Genomic DNA, 22,231 nt, shown 5'->3' with positions numbered 1-22,231 from the left:
AAGTCTCTTGAGCACTCTTCAAAGTTCTTGCAAAGTTGAAAAAAGCCACTATGTCTAGCATTAGCAGAGCTTCAGTATTTCAAATAAGATCTGTTTTAAAGTGTTTGTATGTGACCTACTCTAACAAACCTTTCCCAATTTATCTCCCCAAAACATTTCTATATACTCTGTCACAGTATATACAACCACTTGCTGGTTTGTACTGATTTTTAACCTTTCATACTGTAGTTTACCCATGGACCCATGAGGAGTATGTATTATTTTGATGTCCAGCACTGTTTATTGGCCCATGAGTCTGTGCCACCCAATTTACACACCATTAACCTACGTTTTTGAAGGGTGGGAGGAAACTGGAGCCCCCAGGGAAAATCCACACAGACACAGGGAAAGCATACAAGCTTCTTACAGACAGTGCAGGATTCGAATCCCGGTCCCGATCGCTGGGGCTTTAAAAGGCATTCCACTACTGTGCTGACATTGTAGGTTCCACAGATGAAAGGTTAAAAACGGCAAGAGTCCAGAGTGAAATTTAAAAGATACAAATACAGAAGAAGGATAATAAATATTTAGTTACCATCGTACAAGAAAAAGGTGGTCCCTTTGTGATGTTGGAGCAGTGCACGTTTAGTATAACAAGGGGAAATCCTTGCAATTTTTTTCTGTTGATTTTCAGTTATAGAAAATAGTTGCAGGGGGCCATTAAGCCCTTTGAATCTGCACTGACACTCAATACGATCATGGCTGATCAGTGACATGAGGGCCCCCACCCCTGGCCTCTCACCTACTTCATGAACTGCTAATTTTATCTATGATCCATTTAAAGCCTATGTATCACACCCATCTTCAAGCCTGCCTGTCTCATTCATCTGAAGCCTGTGGGTCGCAGCGATTTCAAGCCAACTTGCCAACATCACTGAATTACTTAACTTTGAACTTGGAACTTTCAAGAATTGGGCCTCGGGGTAGTCCACACACACCAGTATACTCACACATATTTGGGGTTTAACTTAAATAAGTATAGATACATTTAGTTCAATTTAGATAAGTTAGTTAAATTAGAGTAATTGTTATATCGTTGATTAATAATTAAAAATATTATTTTTAAATATAATGCCATCTGGGCTAATTTTTATCACTTTTGTCTTGCACCTATCACTGAAGGGTGTCAGTCCAAAATGTCAACACTCCATTGCTTTCGACAGATGTCGTCTTCCCTGCTGAGTTCCTCCAGTTTTACACCATCTGCGGTCTCTCTTGTTTACCTCCCCCAATATATAGTTTTGCAAAGTAACTGTATTGCAATAATTTTTTGAATTTGAGCAATAGAGAGAAAAAAAATCATCGGAGGGTGCGGAACCTGAATGGTTATTCTGCTCTGAGTCTGCGCGAGTTCTCCCAGCAATCTCACCAACTGCAGCCCTGGAGCCTATCCTCTCAGGTGCCCCCAAGATCCTCTACCAGCTGCCGACACCAGCCATTCTCAACAGGACCACAGCACATTTAAGTAAAAGCCTGGTTTTCTTTTCACCTTACACAACATAAATTAAAAAAAAAATGTCAGAAGTACGGAAGAAATCAAAACGACTGCTTCACAGGAAAGGGGGCCCATAAACTTTGAGCAGTTTAATTTTAGACATGCAGCACGGTAACAGACCCTTCCAGTCCACAATTCCGTGACACTCAAATACACCAATAAATCTACGTTTTGAAGGGTGAAAGAAAACCAGAGCACCGGGCTCAAACCCAGGTCCCTGGCGCTGTTACAGCGTTGTGCTAACCGGTTGAGAATGGGTTAAGAATGAGTGGCCCTCATTACAAGATTAAGCACTGATCCTTAAGCTTACAGTGTGAGAGGCTGAGGTCAGAATGGCATAGTGGATTAAAACAGCATACGTCAAGATCTTGATGGGATAAATTGGACTTAACAGTCGCAGAGAATGCAAGTTGCCATGGGGGACCTGTTCACTGGGATAACCCTGATACAGAACAACAGAGGCAGAGATGAACTGGACTCTGAGCAAAAGCTGGACAACAAGGTGGTGCTCCTGTACTTTGGTTCGAGGAGCTGCCCCAAATGCCAGGAGTTCACCCCTGCCCTGAGGGACTTCTCCAACCGACTGATGGACGTGTATTACACCTCCCGGGCAGCCCAGCTAGTGCTGGTCTACGTGTCTCTAGACCAGACGGAGCAGCAACAGCACTGGCACCTCAACACGCTGCACAGGAAATGGCTCTTCCTCTCATTCTGGGACCAGTACATCAAGTAAGGATGGCACCGAGGCGCACGGAAATGTCTGAAGCTTTGTGACAAGTAAACTCTGCGTCCGGCCCGTTAACCTGCACCGTCACACTCTTTAGGGCAAACCTTGTGGCATTTTCTTTCACAACTTCAGTTCCCTCCATGTATCTACTGCAAGTGCAGGCCCTTTGGCCCACAGTGTTGTGCCGCCTAATATCCTACTTTAACAGCTGCCTAAAATTCCCTTACTGCATAACCCTCCATTTTTCTCAGTTCCAGGTACCTCTCTAAAGCTGCTTTCAGGTGCATCCTCCGCCTTGAGGGCGGCTGCAGGAGCTGATCCCAGCCTGAAGATTCACCTTTCAGTTGGCAGCCCTAAAAGGCTGCTATAGCCCACCTGAAAGGATCTGTTTTTCCAGGAGTGCCTCGTAGCGCCTCCGCATCTGCGGGGGGGGGGGGGTTGACTGGTGCCACCCATCATAAATATGCAGCATAGCAATGGCTATCTTCCCTGCCCATAATCCCCCACACAGGTGGAACCACTCTGTGTTTCCCACAGTTCCAGCTACGAGGGGGTTCATGAGTAGGGAAGACCGCAGCCCGCACCGGCCGTCCCCACGTTCGCTGCTGGCCACCACTGCCCTGACGCTCCCCCGCCAGCCGCCCTGCCCCAACATCCCCCGCAGACTGCCCCCACCCCACTGCCTGACAGACCCTACCTTACTGGGGAGGGGAAGTCGGCAGTACGTCGGGGCAGGGGCAGCTGGTGGAGGACATCAGGACGGGGGTGGCAGGGAGGGGGGCTGTCGGGCAGCAGTTGGGTCACTGGCTGAAGGGTGTAATCAGCCCGCCCCTTAGCAGCTGCATTCAGGTGCCTAGGGGGATTTCAGTGCTTTGGTGATTATCCCTCCCGGAGGAGGGTTAGAAAGTGCACCTCCTGCACTTTCATGTGGGTACCCCGAGAGCCGCATAGGGGTAGAATATGGGGCTTTACATCAGGGTATTCTGGCCACCTGAAAGAGCCTTAATAGTCTCTTAAAAGATCCTGTTGTCCCTGCCTCCAGCACTGTTGCTAGCAGCACATTCCCTGCACCCACTGCTCTCTGTGAAAAACATCTCCCCCTCAACTTGCTTCCAAACACCTTAAATTTATGTGACCCCACCTTCCTCCCCCACCATGTTAGCCGTTTCATCCCTGTGGAAAATGCCTCTGGGCATCCACACGATCAAGGCCTCTCACCATCTTTTACACCTCCATCAGATCACTCCTCATCCTCCATCGCTCCTAGGAGAAAAGACCAAGTTCACTCAACCTCTCCTAAGGCATGCTTTCCAATCCAAGCAATGTTCTTGTCCTTCTCTTCTCCCTACTTATTGCGTCCACATCCTTCCTGTAGTGACCTTGCCTCTCATCTCTGAAAGCCAGGCCACCACACCTCCAAAGAAATCCCCACAGCTCCCCATGTTCCACCTATGTTCCTGTAGGCACGCTGAATCCGACCCAGAAACACGAATCATTTCCTGTATCCCACCCCAGATGGCAACGGGAGCTAAGGGTATGGTAGGACCCAGGAAATTTCATGTTGCCGTTGACACATCTAGAGGGGGCAGGAAGTTCAAAGGAGAGGAATGATGCAAGTACTGTACAGAGAGTGGTGGGTGTCTGGAACAAGCTGCCAGGAATAGTGGTGGTGGTGGGGGGGAGTCGATAAAACTGTTGGGATTGTAGAGCCCGACGTCCCCGCTCCGGCTGGGGGCTCGAGGCGACTTCTTCGATGCAAACGGAACTGCACCCGATGTTGAGAATGGAGTCGCCAATGCTGAAACTTGAATCCAGCTCCGTTTGGCATCTTCCTGGCCAGAAGCAAAAGTTTTTGTAATCACTTACTTGGTTAATTTACAGATTTGTTACTTGGCGATTGGGGTTGTTGCTGAGAGGCCCAGACACCATGCAAATGGTATGCAATTTCCCTCACTAATGCAGATGGAAACTGGATGTCCAAATTATTTATTTGGACATACCTGGGGGTCTACGAAGGATTAAGGATTCCATGAAGGGGTCGGTGAATGGTCTAAAGTTTGGGGAGCCCTGGGATAGAGGGATATTTGTCAGGAGTAAGCAGCAGATTTTTTAGTTTGTTCCAGTCGTGCACTGTTCAGACTCTCTGACCTACAGCACTGGGGAACCTTCCCCTTTCACTGCAGTTCACAAAAGTGCTGGAGAAACTCAGCCTGTCATACAGCATCCACAGGAAGTAAAAAGGCAGTCGATGTTTCGTGCTTGAGTCCTTCATTAGATATTGATCTCCAACCCAAAGCTTCTCCAATTTCCATTATCCGCCTTTCTCTTTCCCTCATCCTTCTCTCCATTCATCCACCTCTTCCATTGGAGAGCTCCCCTTCTTCGCCCTTCATCTCAGCTTTTCTACTCTCCAATCTGTATCTAACTTATCCTGTGCTCCTTCCCCTTCGTCTCCCCTCCCTCCTCCCACCATCTTTTTATTCAGATACCTACCTGGTTTCCAACATTCCTGGTGTCGTGACCAGCTGAGTTTTTCCTGCACTAAACCTCAGCATCTGCAGGTCGTCTTTCACTTACAAGTTCTCTAGGTGCACCTCTCCTCTACGGAACAGCCTGATCCTTCACTTGTCAGGATGGGATGAAGTCACCCAGGGTAAACTAGATGCTCATGTAGTTCCAGAGATTTACAGGAATGAGTTAGCATATGAGGAAAGTTTGTTGGCTCTCTGTTTGTGCTATTGGGAGAACAGAGGGGAAGGGGACCTTATAAAGGCATTTCAAATGTTCATAGGTCTCAACAGAGTAGATGCGGCAAGGATGTTTCCCATGGTAGTGGAGTCTAGGGCAAGAGGGCATAACTTCAGGATAAAAGAACATCAATTTTAAACAGAGATGCAGAAAAAATTATTTAGTCAAAGGGTTGTGAGCCTGTGGAATGTTGCCACAATCGGTTGTTGAAGGAAGGTTGTTGGTTGTATTGAAGGTAGAGATTGACAGGTTAGGGCATCGAGGGTTGCAGGGAGAAAGCCAGTGACTGGGAGGATGGATCAGCTCATGATAGAATGGTGGGGGCAGATTCAATGGAACTACTTCTACTCCGACATCTTGTGATCTTGTATTGGGTTAACTGTTCCCAGGTTGACACCAAAATACATCATTACTAAAACAAGAGACACTAGGAAAGGGGTTAGTGGGGAGAGGGGTACACAAAAATAAATAATATGGCATCCTGAGGGATGTGATATCTCTAAATGAACGATGAGCTTGTGTTCCTTGAACCACGTAAAGTTGGAACAATGGAAGAGGCCTGGGAGGGACAGCAGCAAATCTTTCATTCCACCACCTTGCAGCCAACAGGAATTTTCGGTATCCTCACTATCTTCATAGCAGTGGCTGCTCCAGTGGGCTCCCCCCCCCCCCCCCCCACCTTTACAGCCTCCAACTAATGGCCCACATGTTCAAGCTCATAGTCATGTGTACTAAGGCACAATGAGAAAGTTCATTCTGCGAGCAACTAGTTGGTCAACCCATACCGAGTACAGCATTTAAATACACAGCCCAGTGCAGAGGTACGGAGCAAAGGCAACAACTGTTTACCAGGGTTCATGCAGGAGTCTGATAACGGAGGAAAAGCAATGTGGTGGTGCCTGATCTGCATGGGATCTTTTAATGGAAGATGTGGGTTAGTGGGGAGATGTGGGGATCTTTTAATGGAAGATGTGGGTCAGCGGGGAGAGGACGTGGGTCAGTGAAGAGAAGACATTGGAGGGGCCGGGGACACTTTCCAGAAGTTGCAATTCCAAAGTTCTTTCATGGCTAAGGGTGAAAGAAACCATAAAAATTCTGGCACTGACCAGTCACCCACCACTGGCTCCCACCTCCACCTCCCCATTTGTCCATCAACTTACTCCCACCCCATCTCTCTGTTACCTTCCCCCATCCCTCACATCCCCTCTGTCATCATTCACCTCCCCATGTCCATCACTCTTCATCCATCCCATCTGTCCATGTATATTCCCCTCTGCTCTGTCCCTCCCCATCATTCCTCACCCCCTCCCCCGTAATCTCCCACCCCAACCCCTTCCACCCATCATCCCTCACCTCGCCCTCCTCATCTCTCCATTATTCTTCACCCCTGACTGGTTCACGGAGTCCCCTGATGCCTTCACCCCCCACACCAACTGTCCCTCCCCTTTCCAAGTCTTCAGGAAGAGTTTCAAACCAAAACCCCAGCAATATCTTCCTCCCCACCACTGCTGCTCAACCCATTGAGTTCCTCCAGAAGGCTGCGTTTTTGCACCAGATTCTATCACTTACCGTCTCGTGTCACCTTAACATTTCTCATTTAATCTTTAAGGCAACGCAGACTCTAGTCAACGTTTATCTTTTCCTCTTCTAGAGTGTTACAAAGAATGTTCGATGTCACAGAGACCCCCTGCATCATTGTTCTTAAGCCCAATGGAGATCTAATCACCAGAAATGGGGTAGCAGAGATCTCCACGATGGGAGTGAATTGTTTCAAGAACTGGTGGGAAGCATCAGACGTCATTGATCGGAGTTTCCTGCTGGCAGAAGATTTCGAGGACTGGACGTGGAAGAGTCTGACAGACCCGTTACGGCAGCTCAAGTACAGAATTAAAAAGGGCAATGAAGCTCAGTGACCAGCAGTGAACTCACAAGAGCCCACCCTTCACCAACCTGCCAATCTGTCCACCATCTCTCACCTTCTCCTCCTGCCTGTCACCCTTCACCCTCCCCATGTGTCTGTCACCACCCAACCCTTCATCCACCCATTCCACACCCACCCCTCACCTAATCTACCTATCCATCACCCCATCCCTTCCCATCTATCACCTCCTCACCCAACCCTTACCATCCCCATCTGTCCACCATCCCTCCCCACTCCCCACATATCCATCATTCCTCAGCCCTCACCCTACCCATCCGTCAAGCATCAACCCCTCACCCTCCCCATCTGTCCATCACCATTCCCTCACCCTATGTGCCCTTCATATAATACCCACCCCTTCCCCTCCCCTTCCACCTAATGCTTTAGAGCTACAGCAGTTATATAGCACAGAAGCAGGCTGTTCAGCCCAACTCTTCCATGTTGGCCAAATGGCCCTCATGTCCCATTTGCCTGCATTTTGGCTTCTAACCATTCCCTACCCATGCATCTCTCTCAATTCTACCTATCTCCACTACATCATCTGTGTGGAAAACCTCCTCCTTAGGTGCCCTTATAGTGTTCCCCTCTCACCACAAGATCATGCCCTCTAGTTTTAGGCTCTCCGACCCTTGAAAAAGAGACCATGACCATTCACTTTGGTAATTGACTTTAAATGCTCTTTAAGGTCACCCCTCAGCCTCTTTCCCTCCAGGGATACTACCCCCTCCCAAAGCTTACCCGATGTTTCCTGACCACGCAACCCCTCTGGTCCCAATTATATCCTTGTGAATCCTTTCTGTATACATTCCATTTTAATGACATCTTTCTTCGAGCTAGACAACCAGAACTTTGCACACTGCTCCAGGTGAGGTTTCACCACGCTAAGGCACAGTTAACATAGAACATTACAACACATTACAGGCCTTTCGGCCCTTGATGCTGGGTCAACCTATGCATTCCTACAAAAAATCCCTCCCTGCCTTGTAACCCTCTATTTCTTTTACATCCACGTGCCTGTCCAGGACCCCCTTAAATGCCTCTATGCCTCCACCACCACCCCCGTCAATGCATTCCAGGCACCCACATCTCTTTAAAAAAAAACTTACCCCTAAACTTTCCTCCCTTCACTTTGTGCCCATGCCCTCTGGTGTTTGCAACTCTTGTCCTGGTGAAAAGGCTGCCTACTTTATCTATGCCTCAGAATCTTGTAGATAGAGTCATCTCTCCAAAGAGGAGGTCACAGATCTACTCACCTTGCCTCTGAAAAATTATTTTCCATTCCAGGCAACATCCTGGTGAATCTCCTCTGCACCCTCTCCATAGCTTCCACATCCTTCCTGTAATGAGGTGACCAGAATTGAACACAATCCTCTAAATGTAGTCTCATCAGAGATTTGAGGAACTGCAACATCACCTCATGACTCTTGAACTCAGTCCCCCATCTAATGACTCCCAGCATCCCATAGGCCTTCTTAACTATCCTATCAACCTGCGCAGTGACCTTGAGATATATGGATTTGGACCCCAAGGTCCATCTGTTTCTCTACATTATTAAGTATCTGCCCGTTAACCCTGTACTCAGCCTTCCAAAATGCATCACCTCACATTTATCCAGATTGAACCAATTTTACACCCAACTCTGCATCCTGTCTATATTCTTTTATAACCTATAACCTTCAACACTATCCACAACACCTCTAAACTTCTTATCAGCAAACATACTGAACCAGCCTTTCACTTCTTCATCCAGGTCATTTATAAAAATCTCAAAGAGCAGGAGTCAAAAAGAGATCCCTGCACAACTCCTCTAGTCAATGACCTCCAGGCAGAATATTTTCTGTCCACAGGTACGGAAACAGGACATCCCAACTCTTGTAGTCAGTGGCCTGACCAATGAAGCCAAGCATCCCATTGCACTCTGACCACCTGCATCGACACTTTGGGGGAACAATGTACAGGCACCGTTCTCTGTGTATTCCGATTCTTTCCGGCTCTCATTCCTGGCCAACTCCGGTTTCATCTTCTGAAGTTAGCACATCCCAGAAGCAGACACAGAAGATCAGAACGAGTGGTACCTAATACTGACATTGCTCTCAGCATCTGTCAGCGATCAACATTCTTGCCAGTTAAAGCACTGGCAGTACACAAGCGTGCTGGAGAAATTCAGCAGGCCATGCAGCATCCATAGGAAGTAAAAGGCAATGGGCCCTTCTTCAAGAATGTAGAAAAACAGGCAGACGCCTGAATTAAAACATGGGAGGAGGGGGTGGGGGGGAAGGAGAGGAGGGAGCACAGGCTAACAGGTAAGAGGTGGGTATGGGTGGAAGGGTAGCATTCTGGTAGAAGGGAGCCAGAGAAAGGGAGGCAGATGGTTAAGGGGGTTAACGGAAATTAAAGGTGAATACCGATGCCATCAGGTTGGAGACTGGCAGGAGAGAATTTGCAGGTGGCCTGTTTGGCAGCACATGTGGCCATGACAGACATGTCAGTGTGCCACAGTGTGTGTGAGTGACGTGGTTGGCCACTGGGAGGACTTGGTGTGGCAGTAGATTGAGCGAAGGTGCTGGACGAAGCGATCTCCCAATCTGCATCCAGTCTCCCCAATGCAGAGGAGGCCTCTCCACGATCTCTACGGTTGATCAAACTCGCAAATTTTTTTAAAAAAAGGTCAGTTTTCAAAAGATTAATCTGCAGTTTCATTTTGTGACTTGTTTAACACATTTAAGCAGGATTCAGAATGTCTTTCTCAAACTATGCTTAGGTAATAACCTTGCAAAATAAAAGACATTTATTTGGCAACAAAACACATTAATATCGCAACTCGCTGCCTCAGCTTTTCAACACACACCGGCCCCCAATGGTCCAAGATCATTAATTTAATGGAGAGAATAAAGTTACACCGAATAAGGTAGCTGAATTTGTATAAAATCTTTATTGAAAATTGCAAAGTAGTAAACATAGATTTAAACACAGGAAATATTAAATAATATCAAAAATTCCTGGGCATTGCAAGGATAATGAATCATGTCTGGGAGAAGTCAGTCAAAATAAAGACATTTGGCAGTGATTCCATGACAAGCTTTCTCCATTTTAAAATAAAATTTTATTCTTCAAGAGAAATCTTGTCTTTCTATACTTGGGTGTTATAAAATACAGGTACTTCAAATACTCTCAATCACTGTCTGTTTTTGTATCAGTACGTCTCTTATCCCGAAAGGCTGAGAGTGGAAGGAGTGTGAGGTGTTGTTCAAGAAAAGCAGTGTTGACTTTGGTTATTTTACTTTGGTCAGAAAAAAGTACTACTGCAGACAAAACGTTCCTCAGTTGGCACTCCTGAAGGGACGGACCCTTGTAATAAAACACGAGAGTCTGCAGACACCGTGGTTGAAGTAAAAACAATGCTGGAGAAACTCAGCTGGTCAAACAGTGTCCTTTAGGGATAAATATTCATAACCCATGTTTCAGGCTTGAACCCTTCATCAAGGTATGAGCAAAACATAGGGAGCACCAACAGAAATGAAGCAATACGTAAAAGACGTTCTGATATCACATCAGTTACAAACCCCCTTTGACATTCTGTTCTACCGCTCAATAACGAGCAAAGTAAATAACTGATTCATTATCACTTGTTTTGATTTGCTGCTTTGGCCCTACAAGATATTCAGCCCTTTGGGGAGAATCTTGTATGGCTATCTATTCATAACATACATTGAGGCACATAACGAATTAATCAACAGTAAACTCAGCATAACCATCCCCACCATGCTTGAAACCATAGTACCTTGTATTGCTGTGGTTTGAAGGTCATTTAAACTCTGAACCATGCCACACCTCTGTCCCTTGGGGCTTCCTGCACCCTCCTTTTGAATGGCTTTCAAGCACGGGTACAAGCCGGTCGTCACAGCTCATCTCTGGAGGCTGAATCAATTGGTGAGTGCGACACGTCCAGGTTCTGAGCCGCCTCCCGAATCTTCACCTGCTCCCTGGTCTTCTGTGACTTGGCACGGTCCCAGTCCGTTTTCAACTTCTCGTTGTCCCACACCGTGGAAGTCTCAGTGTCACTGACGTAACCTGTGTCGCCTGTGTAATGCGTGGGGTAAACCAGGAGCGGCTCCACGGAGAAAGCTTTCAGGTTGCGCTTCTCAAAGTGATCCATGTACTTGGATCTAATAGAGGAACAGAAAATGCTTGCATCAAATGGACTGAAGAGACACAAGTGACTTGAAATCCTATGGCAGCTCCACTGGCTGCACCTCGTCTATCCAGCCTTTCCTCGTAACGCACTCTGCACACAGAAGTGCTGGTCCTCGCAGCACACTCTGCGCATGGAAGTGCTCAGCAGGTCATGTGGCATCCAGTGGAAGCAATAGGCAGTTGACATTTCAGGCCTGAGCTCTTGTTCTGGCTATGTATTTTGGTGCATTGCTTCAGTATTGCCCAGCACCTACAGGCTCTGCTTACATCCTAGATAATCGCCTAGTAAACCTTCTCCAAACTGCTTCCAATTAGCATGCGTTCTTAAATAACAATAGAAATTGTGAAAATTGTTCTCCAGTGTGGTCTTAACAATGACTAATAATAACTCATTATACTGCAAAATTCTCCTGAGAATCTGTACTCCACTAAGTTACTTTATACCAGGGATGGCCTAACCTTTTTTGGTCATTGGCCACGTACAGAAAAATAGAAGGAGTCACAGGCCAAACAATATTAAACCAGAAAAACTGTTTTTAAGACCAGTGTTGCGGTGAGGGAGAGCTACACTGCCGGAGTCAGGCATCACTGTCAGACCACTACATCTTTGCACCTTGGGGAAGCGGCCCTGGGGAAGTGGCCCTATCCTGCCCAGCATCTACCTTCACTTCTGCCAGAATGATTAGTTGGTCACCTAGTTTTAGGATCTTGCTGTGCAGTCAGTTACAGGAGGCAGGAGGGAGGTGTTGGAGCCCTCTGAAAGAAATGCAAGGTACTGCAGAGAATCAGGTGCCTCCCCAATGAACAGCCATCAGAGAATGAGTACAAAGATGGAGGCCACACAGGCTGGGAGATGTGGAACTGCCCAATCCAACAACCCCCGAGACTCGGATGGAGTAGACAGTGCACCTACAGCTGGCCCAACTCCCTCACAGTTCTGGTCACCGATGCAATGGCCAATCTGCACACAGCAAGATCCCCAGCTTTACTACTGCAGATACAGGTCCAACACTTGGTCTCATGGCACCCCACAGCTGCCTCATGGGATACGGCGTGTGGTGTCACACACCTCAATGTTTCCCCACGCCTGGTGGGTACGGATTACAGGGCGCTCCAGGAGGCTCGGAGAGATCGACATGGGGTGTTTCTCTCACACATTTGCCCTCTCGAGCACTCACACAGCTGATCCAGCTGCAGCCTCCCAGCTCATCATGTCCACCTCTGGTATTGCACGTGCAAAATCACAAGCCCTAGTTTTACCACACTGTGGTCTCTATGAGGGGAGAGCTTGCAACAGGAGCAGAGCAGGTGATGACAGGAATGGGAGTTGAACTAGCGCGAGCAGAGATCCTTTCTCCCCCTGCTTGCCCAGCCCTGACCTCCCTCGAGCTGGGTTACCCCAGCACAGCTCCAGGTGAACTGCAGAGCTGTGGCCTCCTGAGGTCAAGGTTCAACCCACTTAAAAAAGAGCAGGAGGACCCCTCCCCCAACCCCCAGAATCCATTTTTGCAGAAAGAGGGAACAGGAAAGAACGGAGACTCAAGGTAGCAGCAGCATCTAGTGTTGAAACTAAGTACAGTGATAGCCTCGTAGTTTCAACACTAGATACCGCTGCTATTTTGAACAATAATCAGTGCAATTCATTGTTTTATTGTTAGAGACCAAGTTCTAACAGGGCCACAGTTGGCCCAAGGCCCATAGTTGATCCTCTCTGTGGTACACTCCTTAGAAGCCCATGATAACTATACAGGGCTGTGTACCTTTTAATTTTCCCATATAGCACGGTAACAAAGCCCTTTCGGCCCACGAGCCCCTGCAGTCCAATTGAACTACGATCCTAGGATGATGTTTGGAATTAGTTATAATACATTGCTCTTCATCCCAAAAATAACAAACATAAGACTCAAAGGAGACTTCAAATGCTGGTCAAAATGGAACGAGTTTAAGTTTGTGGTCACAAACGATCTGCTGGAGGAACACATTCAGTGGGAGAAAAAGAACAGCCGACGTTTGGGGGCCATCAAAACATCAACTGCCAACCACATTTCCCCCACTGATGCTGCTCAACCTACTTGGTCCCTGCAGCAGACTGGATGTTGCAATAAAAATAAACTTGCTCCATTCCCACGATTACTCTCAGCCAAGGAACATCATTCCAACTGTTTTATCTTGGTCTCTGATCATGTGATACGTACATTGGGTGCTTGTTGTACATGATGGGTAGAAATTCATCCACTGGTAGCATCTTGTCAAATGGATTAGATTCAATGAGTTTCTTTGCTCCTTGTAGCGAGAGGACATAGCCCAAAGTCCAATAGGAGTAATCAGCCTCAACCAAGTTCCGGACACCAGGCACTGCTCTCTCTGGGTGATCCACTTGCATCCGTTTTCGACCAATGTAACTGCAGGAAATCAAAAGAAGGATCAATTAAAAGATATTTAGGATGGGACGTGTTTATTAGCCAAATTCAGACAAATAGGATTTGCTTGGTTAGAAAATCTGGTTAGCACGGGCAAGATGGGCCAAAGGGCCTGCCTCTGCACTATATGACCGTGAGTTTTACTTTGAGGGTGAGGGAGGGCAGAAAATGTAAGAGTTTAAATTCTGAGACGAGGAGACAAGCAAGACGTGTGGATTTGCAGTGAATGGATGGGACGAGAACAAGGTTGGGATAAGTAGTAAAAGAAATCCCCACCGCTATGAGCTTTGTGTTGCATGCTGTATGTTGCAAAGTGGAAATTATAGGACAGGTGGCAGCATTTTTGATTTTTTTTATATTTAGAACAGTAACAGGCCCTTTTTGCTCATGAGCCTGTGCCTACCCAATGAACCTACATTAACCCAATCCCCTTACATTTTGAACAATGGGAGAGAAGCAGAGCACCCAAAGGAAACCCACGCAGGTATGGGGAGAACGTACAAATTCCTTATAGACAGAAACAAAATCTGCTCACTGGCGCTGTAACTATGCCACCATGCTTTTCTCATCCACGAGTCTGAAGGTTGCAGGTTTGCATCCTGGTCTAGGGTTGAGGGCACAAAGTCTAATCCGTCAGACCAATTCAGTGTTGCTCTGCCACAACTGCCAATAGAAGCCACTGAACTGGACCCCATCTATGCTCTCAAGCAGACAAAATGCTTTGAGGAGTCGGTGTTATATTTGCACCTTATTGTTGATTTTGTTTGCTTGCTGTGAATTAAATGTCATATTTCCCGCACATGTAAAATGGACATAAACACCTACTGAACATATTAGATGACCAAGAATCAGTACATAGTCACCTCTGGATCAGAAGGCTTCGAACTCCAGATCCAGTCCAAAGGCGTACGGAACTACTGAGGGGAGGGCTACATGGGAGGTTGCAGAGGCTGGAATTTTACATGAGACAAGTCTTAATCTGTAGTTGTTAGAGGGACGAAAAAGATCTCTCGATACTATTTTGAGGGACAAATTCTCCACAGTGCCCTTGTGAATATTGGATGCCAACGTTGTCGGACTCCCTGTCTCTGGTATCTTCCACTCCCCAGTGTGTCTTCGCTCTGTTTGGTGCAACAGCAGGGTCCTCCCAGTGGCCAACCACTTCAATTTCACACCCCATCACCACATGACATGCCTATCTATGGCCTCATGCACTGCCAGGTTGAGGCCACCTGTAAATTGATGGGACAATGCCTTACCGTCTCGACAGTCTACAATCAGGTGGCATCAATATTGTCATCTCCAATTTGCAGTACTCCTCTCCCCACCCACTTCTCTTGCTTTCCCTCATCACTTTGACTCTTCCTTCTCTGTCACCCACAGCTCCCCTCCCTTTCTCCTATTAGAGGGCATCTTTCTTAGACCTCTGCCCCCTCCCCCTATTGCCTAAGCTCCTTTCTCCCCTTCCCTCTCCCACCTGTATCTACTTGTCGCCTGCTAGCCTGCGCTCCTCGCCTTCCCCCTCCTGCTCCTCCGATCTTCAGTTTCCCTGAAGAAGGGCTCAGGCCCAAAATGTCGATTGTTGATTGCTTTCCATGGATGCTGCATAACCTCTGCTGAGTTCCCTCACCACTTCTATGTGTTATGCTCATTCCCCAGCATGGGCAGACTTTACCTCCAAAGTGCCTTGATTTGCATTACAGGGCACTCATCCAAACTGGTTTATTCTCCAGTTCAAGTTCCACCTACTTCACATCTAACCCAATCATCAGACCTTTCTTCATTTACTTAACAAGCTCCTGAAGTCATGGAGCGATACAGCACAGAAACAGACGCACTGGACCACTAAGTTTGCACCAAACCTCAAACTCCCATTAAACAATGATCCTACATTAATCCCACTTTCTACTATCTCCACATTCTCTTAAAGACCATGACAGGAGCATAAATAGTCCATTCAGTCCATCGAGTCCGCTTCGCCATATCATTTTCCCACTCAGCCCCACTGTCCAGAACCTATCGATCTCAATCTTAAATATACCCAACGACCTGGCCTCCACGACAGCCTGTGGCAACAAATTTCCACAGATTTACCACCCTCTGGCTGAAGAAATAACTACACTGTCTCTGTTTTAAGTATCAATGTTGAAGTTGTGCCCTCTTGTCCAAGACTCTCCCACCATAGGAAACAACCTTTCTACTCTGTCCAGGCCTTTCAACAGATGCCTTCCAACGTGCCTTGCCCCAGATTCTAATACTACTCACACCATCCATGACAATTTAGATTGGCCAAGCTGCAGGGGAATGGTGGAATTAGTTGGCTGTGGAGGCAGTCAGTGGGTAGATTTAAAGTGGAGATTAATAGGTTCTTAATTACTGAGGGCATCAAAGGTTCCAGGGAGAAGGCAGGAGAATGGGGCTGAGAGGAAAAACACATCAGCCATGATTCGAATGGTGAAGCAGGCTGATTGGCCTAATGCTGCTCATACACCTATGGGTCATTGGGAGACGGGAGAAACCCTACATGGGAACACCAGAGATCAGGATCAAAGCTTGGTCTCTGGAGCTATGAGCAGCATCACTGGCCTCTCATTCTCTGAAAGAGTTTAAGCAGTTTACATCTATAATGCCTTGTGGTACCAGGTTCTACATCATAATCGTTTACTGTCAAAGGTCCTTCTTAATCCTGTTGGATTAAACAGTGCGCATTGTATATCTCTGACTTAGAGTCACAAAGTCACAATGTAGGGAAAGGCCCTTCAGCCCAACTCATTCATGCTGTCTGTGACATTCTGGATTAGTCGTTTTCTTTCCACAAAATCTATATCAATGTCTTTTGAATGTCAAAATCATACCAGATTCTATGGTTTTCTCTGGTGTTCATTCCAGATTTGGATCACTCCAAGTGGAAAAAGTTGCCCATCAGGCCCCTCTTAAATCTCTTACCTCTCACCTTAAACACTAGTTCCAGAATCATCTTGGTTGGGATTCTCCCACACAGATAAATCTCATTTACATCTGCCCCATCTTTTAGAATCTACATAAACAAGTCACTCTTCCGTTTTCTAGTTCCCAACCGATTCTAGTTTGTTTAGACTATGCTTTCGGTTCAAATATCTTCATTGCAAACTTTTACTGCACCATCCCACACATTTTTTATTTCCAGAATTTTCCCATGTTTTGGGAGGATCAGTTGAGAGTTTTTAATTTTCAGTTCTAGTTCTCTAATAAATGGTTTGCGTTAATAATGGGCTCATTAATGTGCTGTTAATCTTAGTGATTCAAGTATTTCTGCTATTTAGATTCTAATGATTTTTACATGGACGACACAAAAGAGTCTGGAAAAACAACCACCTGAAAAACTCTCACAAAGATTAGCTTATACAGAGCCGTTGTCATACCCACACTCCCGTTCGGCTCCGAATCGTGGGTCCTTTACCGGCATCACCTACGGCTCCTAGAACGCTTCCACCAGCGTCGTCTCCGCTCCATCCTCAACATTCATTGGAGTGCTTTCATCCCTAACGTCGAAGTACTTGAGATAGCAGAGGCCGACAGCTTCGAGTCCACGCTGCTGAAGATCCAGCTGCGCTGGGTGGGTCACGTCTCCAGAATGGAGGACCATCGCCTTCCCAAGATCGTGTTGTATGGCGAGCTCTCCACTGGCCACCGTGACAGAGGTGCACCAAAGAAGAGGTACAAGGACTGCCTAAAGAAATCTTTTGGTGCCTGCCACATTGACCACCGCCAGTGGGCTGATATCGCCTCAAACCGTGCATCTTGGCACTCACAGTTCGGCGGGCAGGAACCTCCTTTGAAGAAGACCGCAGAGCCCACCTCACTGACAAAAGACAAGGGAGGAAAAACTCAACACCCAACCCCAACCAACCAATTTTCCCCTGCAACCGCTGCAACCGTGTCTGCCTGTCCCGCATCGGACTTGTCAGCCACAATCGAGCCTGCAGCTGACGTGGACTTTTACCCCCTCCATAAATCTTCGTCCGCGAAGCCAAGCCAAAGAAAGAAGAAAAAGAATAGAAGCTGTCAATATTTATTATTTCTTTATCCAGTCTACCAGAGGAAATCAGGCTGGAGCAGCATCAGTGGGAGATAAATAGTGATTTTTTTTTCCCCCGCAATGACACTGCTCAACCCGCTAAGCTCCTCCAGGAGATTGCGCATGCCTTCAGATTCCAGTGCCTGCAGTCTCCTGTGCATCTCTGGTGTTTCTTATGCATCTGAGTAAAAGCACACAGAAATGCTAAAGGAACTCAGCAGGTCAAGCAGCATCCATAGGAATTAAAGATATGTTATTGATGTTTTGGACCTGAGCCCTTCTACTTCTCCGGTTTCTGTTAACCATCTGGGCACTCTTCAACCAGATGGGATTAACATCAACTTCTCCAGTTACTGTTTAACAGCCTACCCCCCTTCCTATTCCCCGTCTCCTTTCCCCCAGCTCTGCCTCACTTTCTCTCTCCTTTTCCCTTGTCTCCTTTCACAGAGCCAAAATCAATTGTCACCTCCTCTTATCATATCCAATTAAGACCTTTTGTTGGTCTGGACTCCAGCCCCTGCTCTTTACTCTGATGCCTTCCTGTTCTTTGTTTATTCCTTGATGAAGGGCTCAGGCCTGAAACGCCAGTAATATATCTTTACCTCCTCTGGATGTTGCGAGACTGGTTTAATTTCTCAAGCATTTCAGTGTGTTTTCATCTTGTGATTACACTTGGTTGTAACAAGCAAGAATTTCAGGGTAAAGGAAGCAGATGCAGATATAACTGCCAGTACGTTGGGGCTTCTTGTGTGAGTACACGGCCAACACAGAGGTAATGCACAGACACACACTATACTGCCACTTCATGCTGGACTGCAGTGGCAAGATGCAACACTACCTCAAACTATACTGGGTGCAGGGAGGAGGATGGCACTCAAATGCTCCAATAACAATGCTATTTGAAAGATTTCTTTGGAATTATTTGAGTCTATTTGAAAGTTTAAGGTTCAGTTTTATTTTCTTAAAACCAAAATATTCATTTTAAGTTTATAAGCTTCATGAATTTGAAAACTGTTTGGAATGTTCCTGAATTGTTACTAAATAACTATTGGCCAGGCATGGGAAGTGGTGTAGTTGAGCTGACAAACTTTTTGAAAGCAGTTTCATGGCCAAGGGTTATTCTGGCACTTGCACCATTCATTTACAGGATTGGGGCACCCTTGGGAATGCCTTGTTGCCCATCCAAAACTACCATAATGTTGGGTAGTGATTCCAGGATTCACACTTGAGTTTGGGGCTCGGTGCCAGGACAACAACCTCTCTCTCAATGTCAGCAAGGAGTAAAAAACGGAAGTCTGCAGACACTGTGAGTGTAGTAAAATCCACAGAAATGCTAGGGGAACTCTGTCGGTCTCACAGCGATCATAGAACGGAAAGATATCTTACCCGTGTTTTGAACCTGAGTTCTTCTTTAAGGTAAAAGGAAAAAGCAGGCAGGTGTCTGAATAAAGACTGGGAGAGAAAGAGAAGAATGGGAGGGGAGGAGCACAGACTAACAAAGGAAAATTGTTAATTAGATGAGGAAAGGCGACAATTGATTTTGGCTCTGTGAAAGGAGACAGAGTTAAAAGGAGAGATAGAGAGAGAGAGACGAAAGGAGACAGGGGGATGAAGATGGAGGGGGGGTGGTGGTTTCAACAGAAACCAGAGAAGTCGATGTTGAAGGCTGTCCAGAAACAAGGTGTTGTTCCTCCTATATTCAGATGGTCTCAGTCTGGCAATGCACGAGACCATGGACAGATATGGGTGGCCATTGGGAGATCCACGCTCTTGCAGAAAACAGAGCTTAGGTGCTCAACAAAGAGAGACTCTTCCCTTTTCCCTCTGTATCCCCTCTGTCTCCTTTCACGGAGCCAAAATCTATTCTCACCTTTTTTCTTATCATATCCAATGAACATGTTTTGTCTGTTCATCTCCCCTTCCTATTCTTCTCCCTTTCTCTCCCAGTCTTTATTCAGACGCCTGCCTGCTTTTTGCTTATATCTTGAAGGAGGACTCAGGCCCAAAACATTAGTAATATATCCTTACCTCCTTTGGACACAAATGAACCAGCAGAGTTCCTCCATCATTTACTCAATGTCAGCAAGACCAAGGAGCTGGTCATTGACTTCAGGGAGTGGAACGCACCCCTTTGTCTGCATTAATGAGCCAAGGTGGTGATGGTTGACAGCTTTCATCTCCTAGATATAACTATCTCCAATGACCTGTCCTGGATTTATCATGTTGATGATGAGAAGGCGCACCAACACAGTTACTTCCAAGGGAGCCTGAGTAAATATGGCAGGTCACCTGTGCCCCTCAACTTTTCCAGGTACACCCTCCAGAGTATTTTGTCAGGGTGCATCATTGGATGTTACAGGAACTGCTCCACCCAAGGACACAAGAAACTGCAGAGGGTTGTGAATGTGGTTCAGGCCATCACATACATCCCTGTCCCCTACATTGACTCTGCTGACACCACTCGACATCTCAGAAACCAACCATCCCACCCCAGGTGAAAGCTGAAGTGATGGCGGGAAGGGTAGCTCTCCGAAATCAAGAGGGATCAGGAAAGGGAGAGACTCGGGGGAGGGGGTTTATGGAAACTGGAGAGGTTGATGCTTTGACATCTGGTTGGAGTGTGCATAAGTGGAATGCAAGGTGTGACAAGGTGTTGAAAGAAGAGCTCCAGTGGCGCAATCGGTTAGCGCGCGGTACTTATACAAGGTGTTGAAAGACAAGGCGGCAGCAGCCTCTGCCTTCTCTCTCCTCACTCACATCAGGTCCCAGTCAAGCTTCGTCTTCTCAACTTCCTTCATCAGATACTTGAGTCTTCGCTTGAAGAAGATTTCAAAACGTAGATCATCTTCAAACAGCACAGATTTCTTTAACCCTCGTTCAACAATCTGTGGAATGTCAGACAATCCAGCAAGAACCATTAGACCAGCATGCATCACGAGAGTCAGGAATTGTAATGGTGGTGGTGGTGGGGATTCTCTGTGCTTGTGGCACCACCCCTCAGAGAGCTCTGGCGTCCAGCCGGGACTGTCAGAACCACCAGAATTTGGAGAACGCCGATAAATATTCATTGAGCAGGTCATGAATGATGGTGATTCTCGATCCCGGACGATCCGGGTCACAGGAAGTAAATCCCTTCATCATCACAGAATCATGCCTCGACTGATCAACCCCTCCCTGAGGGCGCTTGGGACCTAACTTTACAAAATAATATCACTACATGCTGTTTGATATAATTGCCCAAGCCCAGCGGTGTCATGCGCCAAGCATTTGCAGCGTTTTCTGTCCATTAAGGACTGATTGCATTTCACGTTTAAGTTGATCCCATCGTGTAGCATGTGCAATTGTCACATGACAGAATGTCCCAGAGTCACAAAGCTACTTGCTCACTCTGGCCCATCATCCTATCCTCTTCTCCACCATCCCAGTGGATTTTAAAAATACACATTCATTTCCCCTTTTGATAGTTAGCGTCAGATCTGTTCCACCATCCCCTTCAGCTGTTGAATTCCAGACTGCAACAATTTTCTGAAGTGGCATCTCTTGCCCCTCTCTCCACCGCCTCGACCCTCCATCCCATTCAAATTCTCCTCTAATTTCCTTAAAACGCATCCCCTGCTTATCATCCAGACTCACCATCCACGATTTAGATTATCTGCATTAAATTTCCCCTTCACCCAGTTAAATCTAGGGGTTCGATTGTTGTGGAATAGCTTTATACAGATCGGCACAACATTGTGGGCTGAAGGGCCTGTTCTGTGCTGCAACGTTCTATGTTCTACTCTGCTCAATGAATAACATTTTCGTTGAATCTGTGAATCACTAAAATCCTTTACTTCCATTCCATATATGGACTTTCTAAAGAGAATTAAACTAAAAAGGAATCAGTGTTATTTGGGATGAAGTGGGGAGGGGATTCATTGCACTGTTTTACCAAAAATTCTCGATTAACGGTTGCAGCTTATTCGTCTCAAGCTTGCTTAACTTCTCAGACTTACCGTGGCTGCTGTAAGTAAGGGCCAGCGTCAAACTAACTCCCAGAGAACCCCGCCAAACATGGGAACTCCTTACCTCTTTCCAGATGTTATAGTGACTGAGGAAACAGCCGAGCTCCCCCTTGGTCAAGGGTCGTCCAGAATATGGGTCTTGGTAGTCTGCCAACATGGTGATGCCAAGTGCTTTAATCTGGCTACTGTTGAATGCTCTGTTGGGCAGATTCAAAGAAACATCTCAGGAGCAATCTTCAGATCCTCAGAATACTTTTCAGGAATGCATGATGACCATTACACCTTGACAAGGTTAGCAAGGTCTCATGAATCACAACCCCCTCCCCTACCCATCCCAAACCCCTAACCCAGAATGAGCCCACCCCATTCCTTCCTTCTGCAAGCCCCAATGGGTTTCCAAAATAAAGATCAGATGTGAAATAAGATCTGGGCTGAAAAGCTGGAACTGTTCGTCGGGTAATAACAACCAGTCGATAGTCTGAACACAATGTAGAGGGAATAACTTCTAACCTAGTAATCACTCTGAAGATTCTATTGAACAGGAGAACTCATGACTTTAAGATCACTGAAGAACTGTCTGCCCTACTGTATCGAACTTTGTTTATTTTCTTTTCATCTACCTTTTA

General features: G+C 46.6%; 2 protein-coding genes across 2 annotated transcripts in view; one reads left to right on the top strand and one right to left on the bottom strand.

Moving 5' to 3' along the window:
- Nucleotides 1-1,733: 1,733 nt before the first annotated feature.
- nxnl1 (nucleoredoxin like 1) lies at nt 1,734-6,922 on the top strand. Its single transcript, XM_069923206.1, has 2 exons — nt 1,734-2,263; nt 6,661-6,922. Exons 1-2 carry the CDS (start codon nt 1,938-1,940, stop codon nt 6,920-6,922), a joined length of 588 nt encoding a protein of 195 aa, XP_069779307.1. The 5' UTR covers nt 1,734-1,937.
- Nucleotides 6,923-9,843: 2,921 nt separating this feature from the next.
- The window catches only part of LOC138758572 (procollagen galactosyltransferase 1-like), a 102,496-nt gene continuing 90,108 nt past the window's right edge, over nt 9,844-22,231 (bottom strand). The window contains exons 9-12 of the mRNA XM_069927697.1: nt 21,670-21,802; nt 20,359-20,486; nt 13,320-13,526; nt 9,844-11,096 (exon numbers count right to left, since the gene is read on the bottom strand). Of these exons, the coding sequence (XP_069783798.1) occupies nt 10,829-11,096; nt 13,320-13,526; nt 20,359-20,486; nt 21,670-21,802 (736 nt within the window). The 3' untranslated portion in view covers nt 9,844-10,828. The remainder of the gene's footprint in view (nt 11,097-13,319; nt 13,527-20,358; nt 20,487-21,669; nt 21,803-22,231) is intronic.

This window comes from Narcine bancroftii, chromosome 3 (genome assembly GCF_036971445.1).
Source record: "Narcine bancroftii isolate sNarBan1 chromosome 3, sNarBan1.hap1, whole genome shotgun sequence".
Lineage (NCBI taxonomy): Eukaryota > Metazoa > Chordata > Chondrichthyes > Torpediniformes > Narcinidae > Narcine > Narcine bancroftii.
This window is presented reverse-complemented; position numbering and strand designations above follow the sequence as displayed.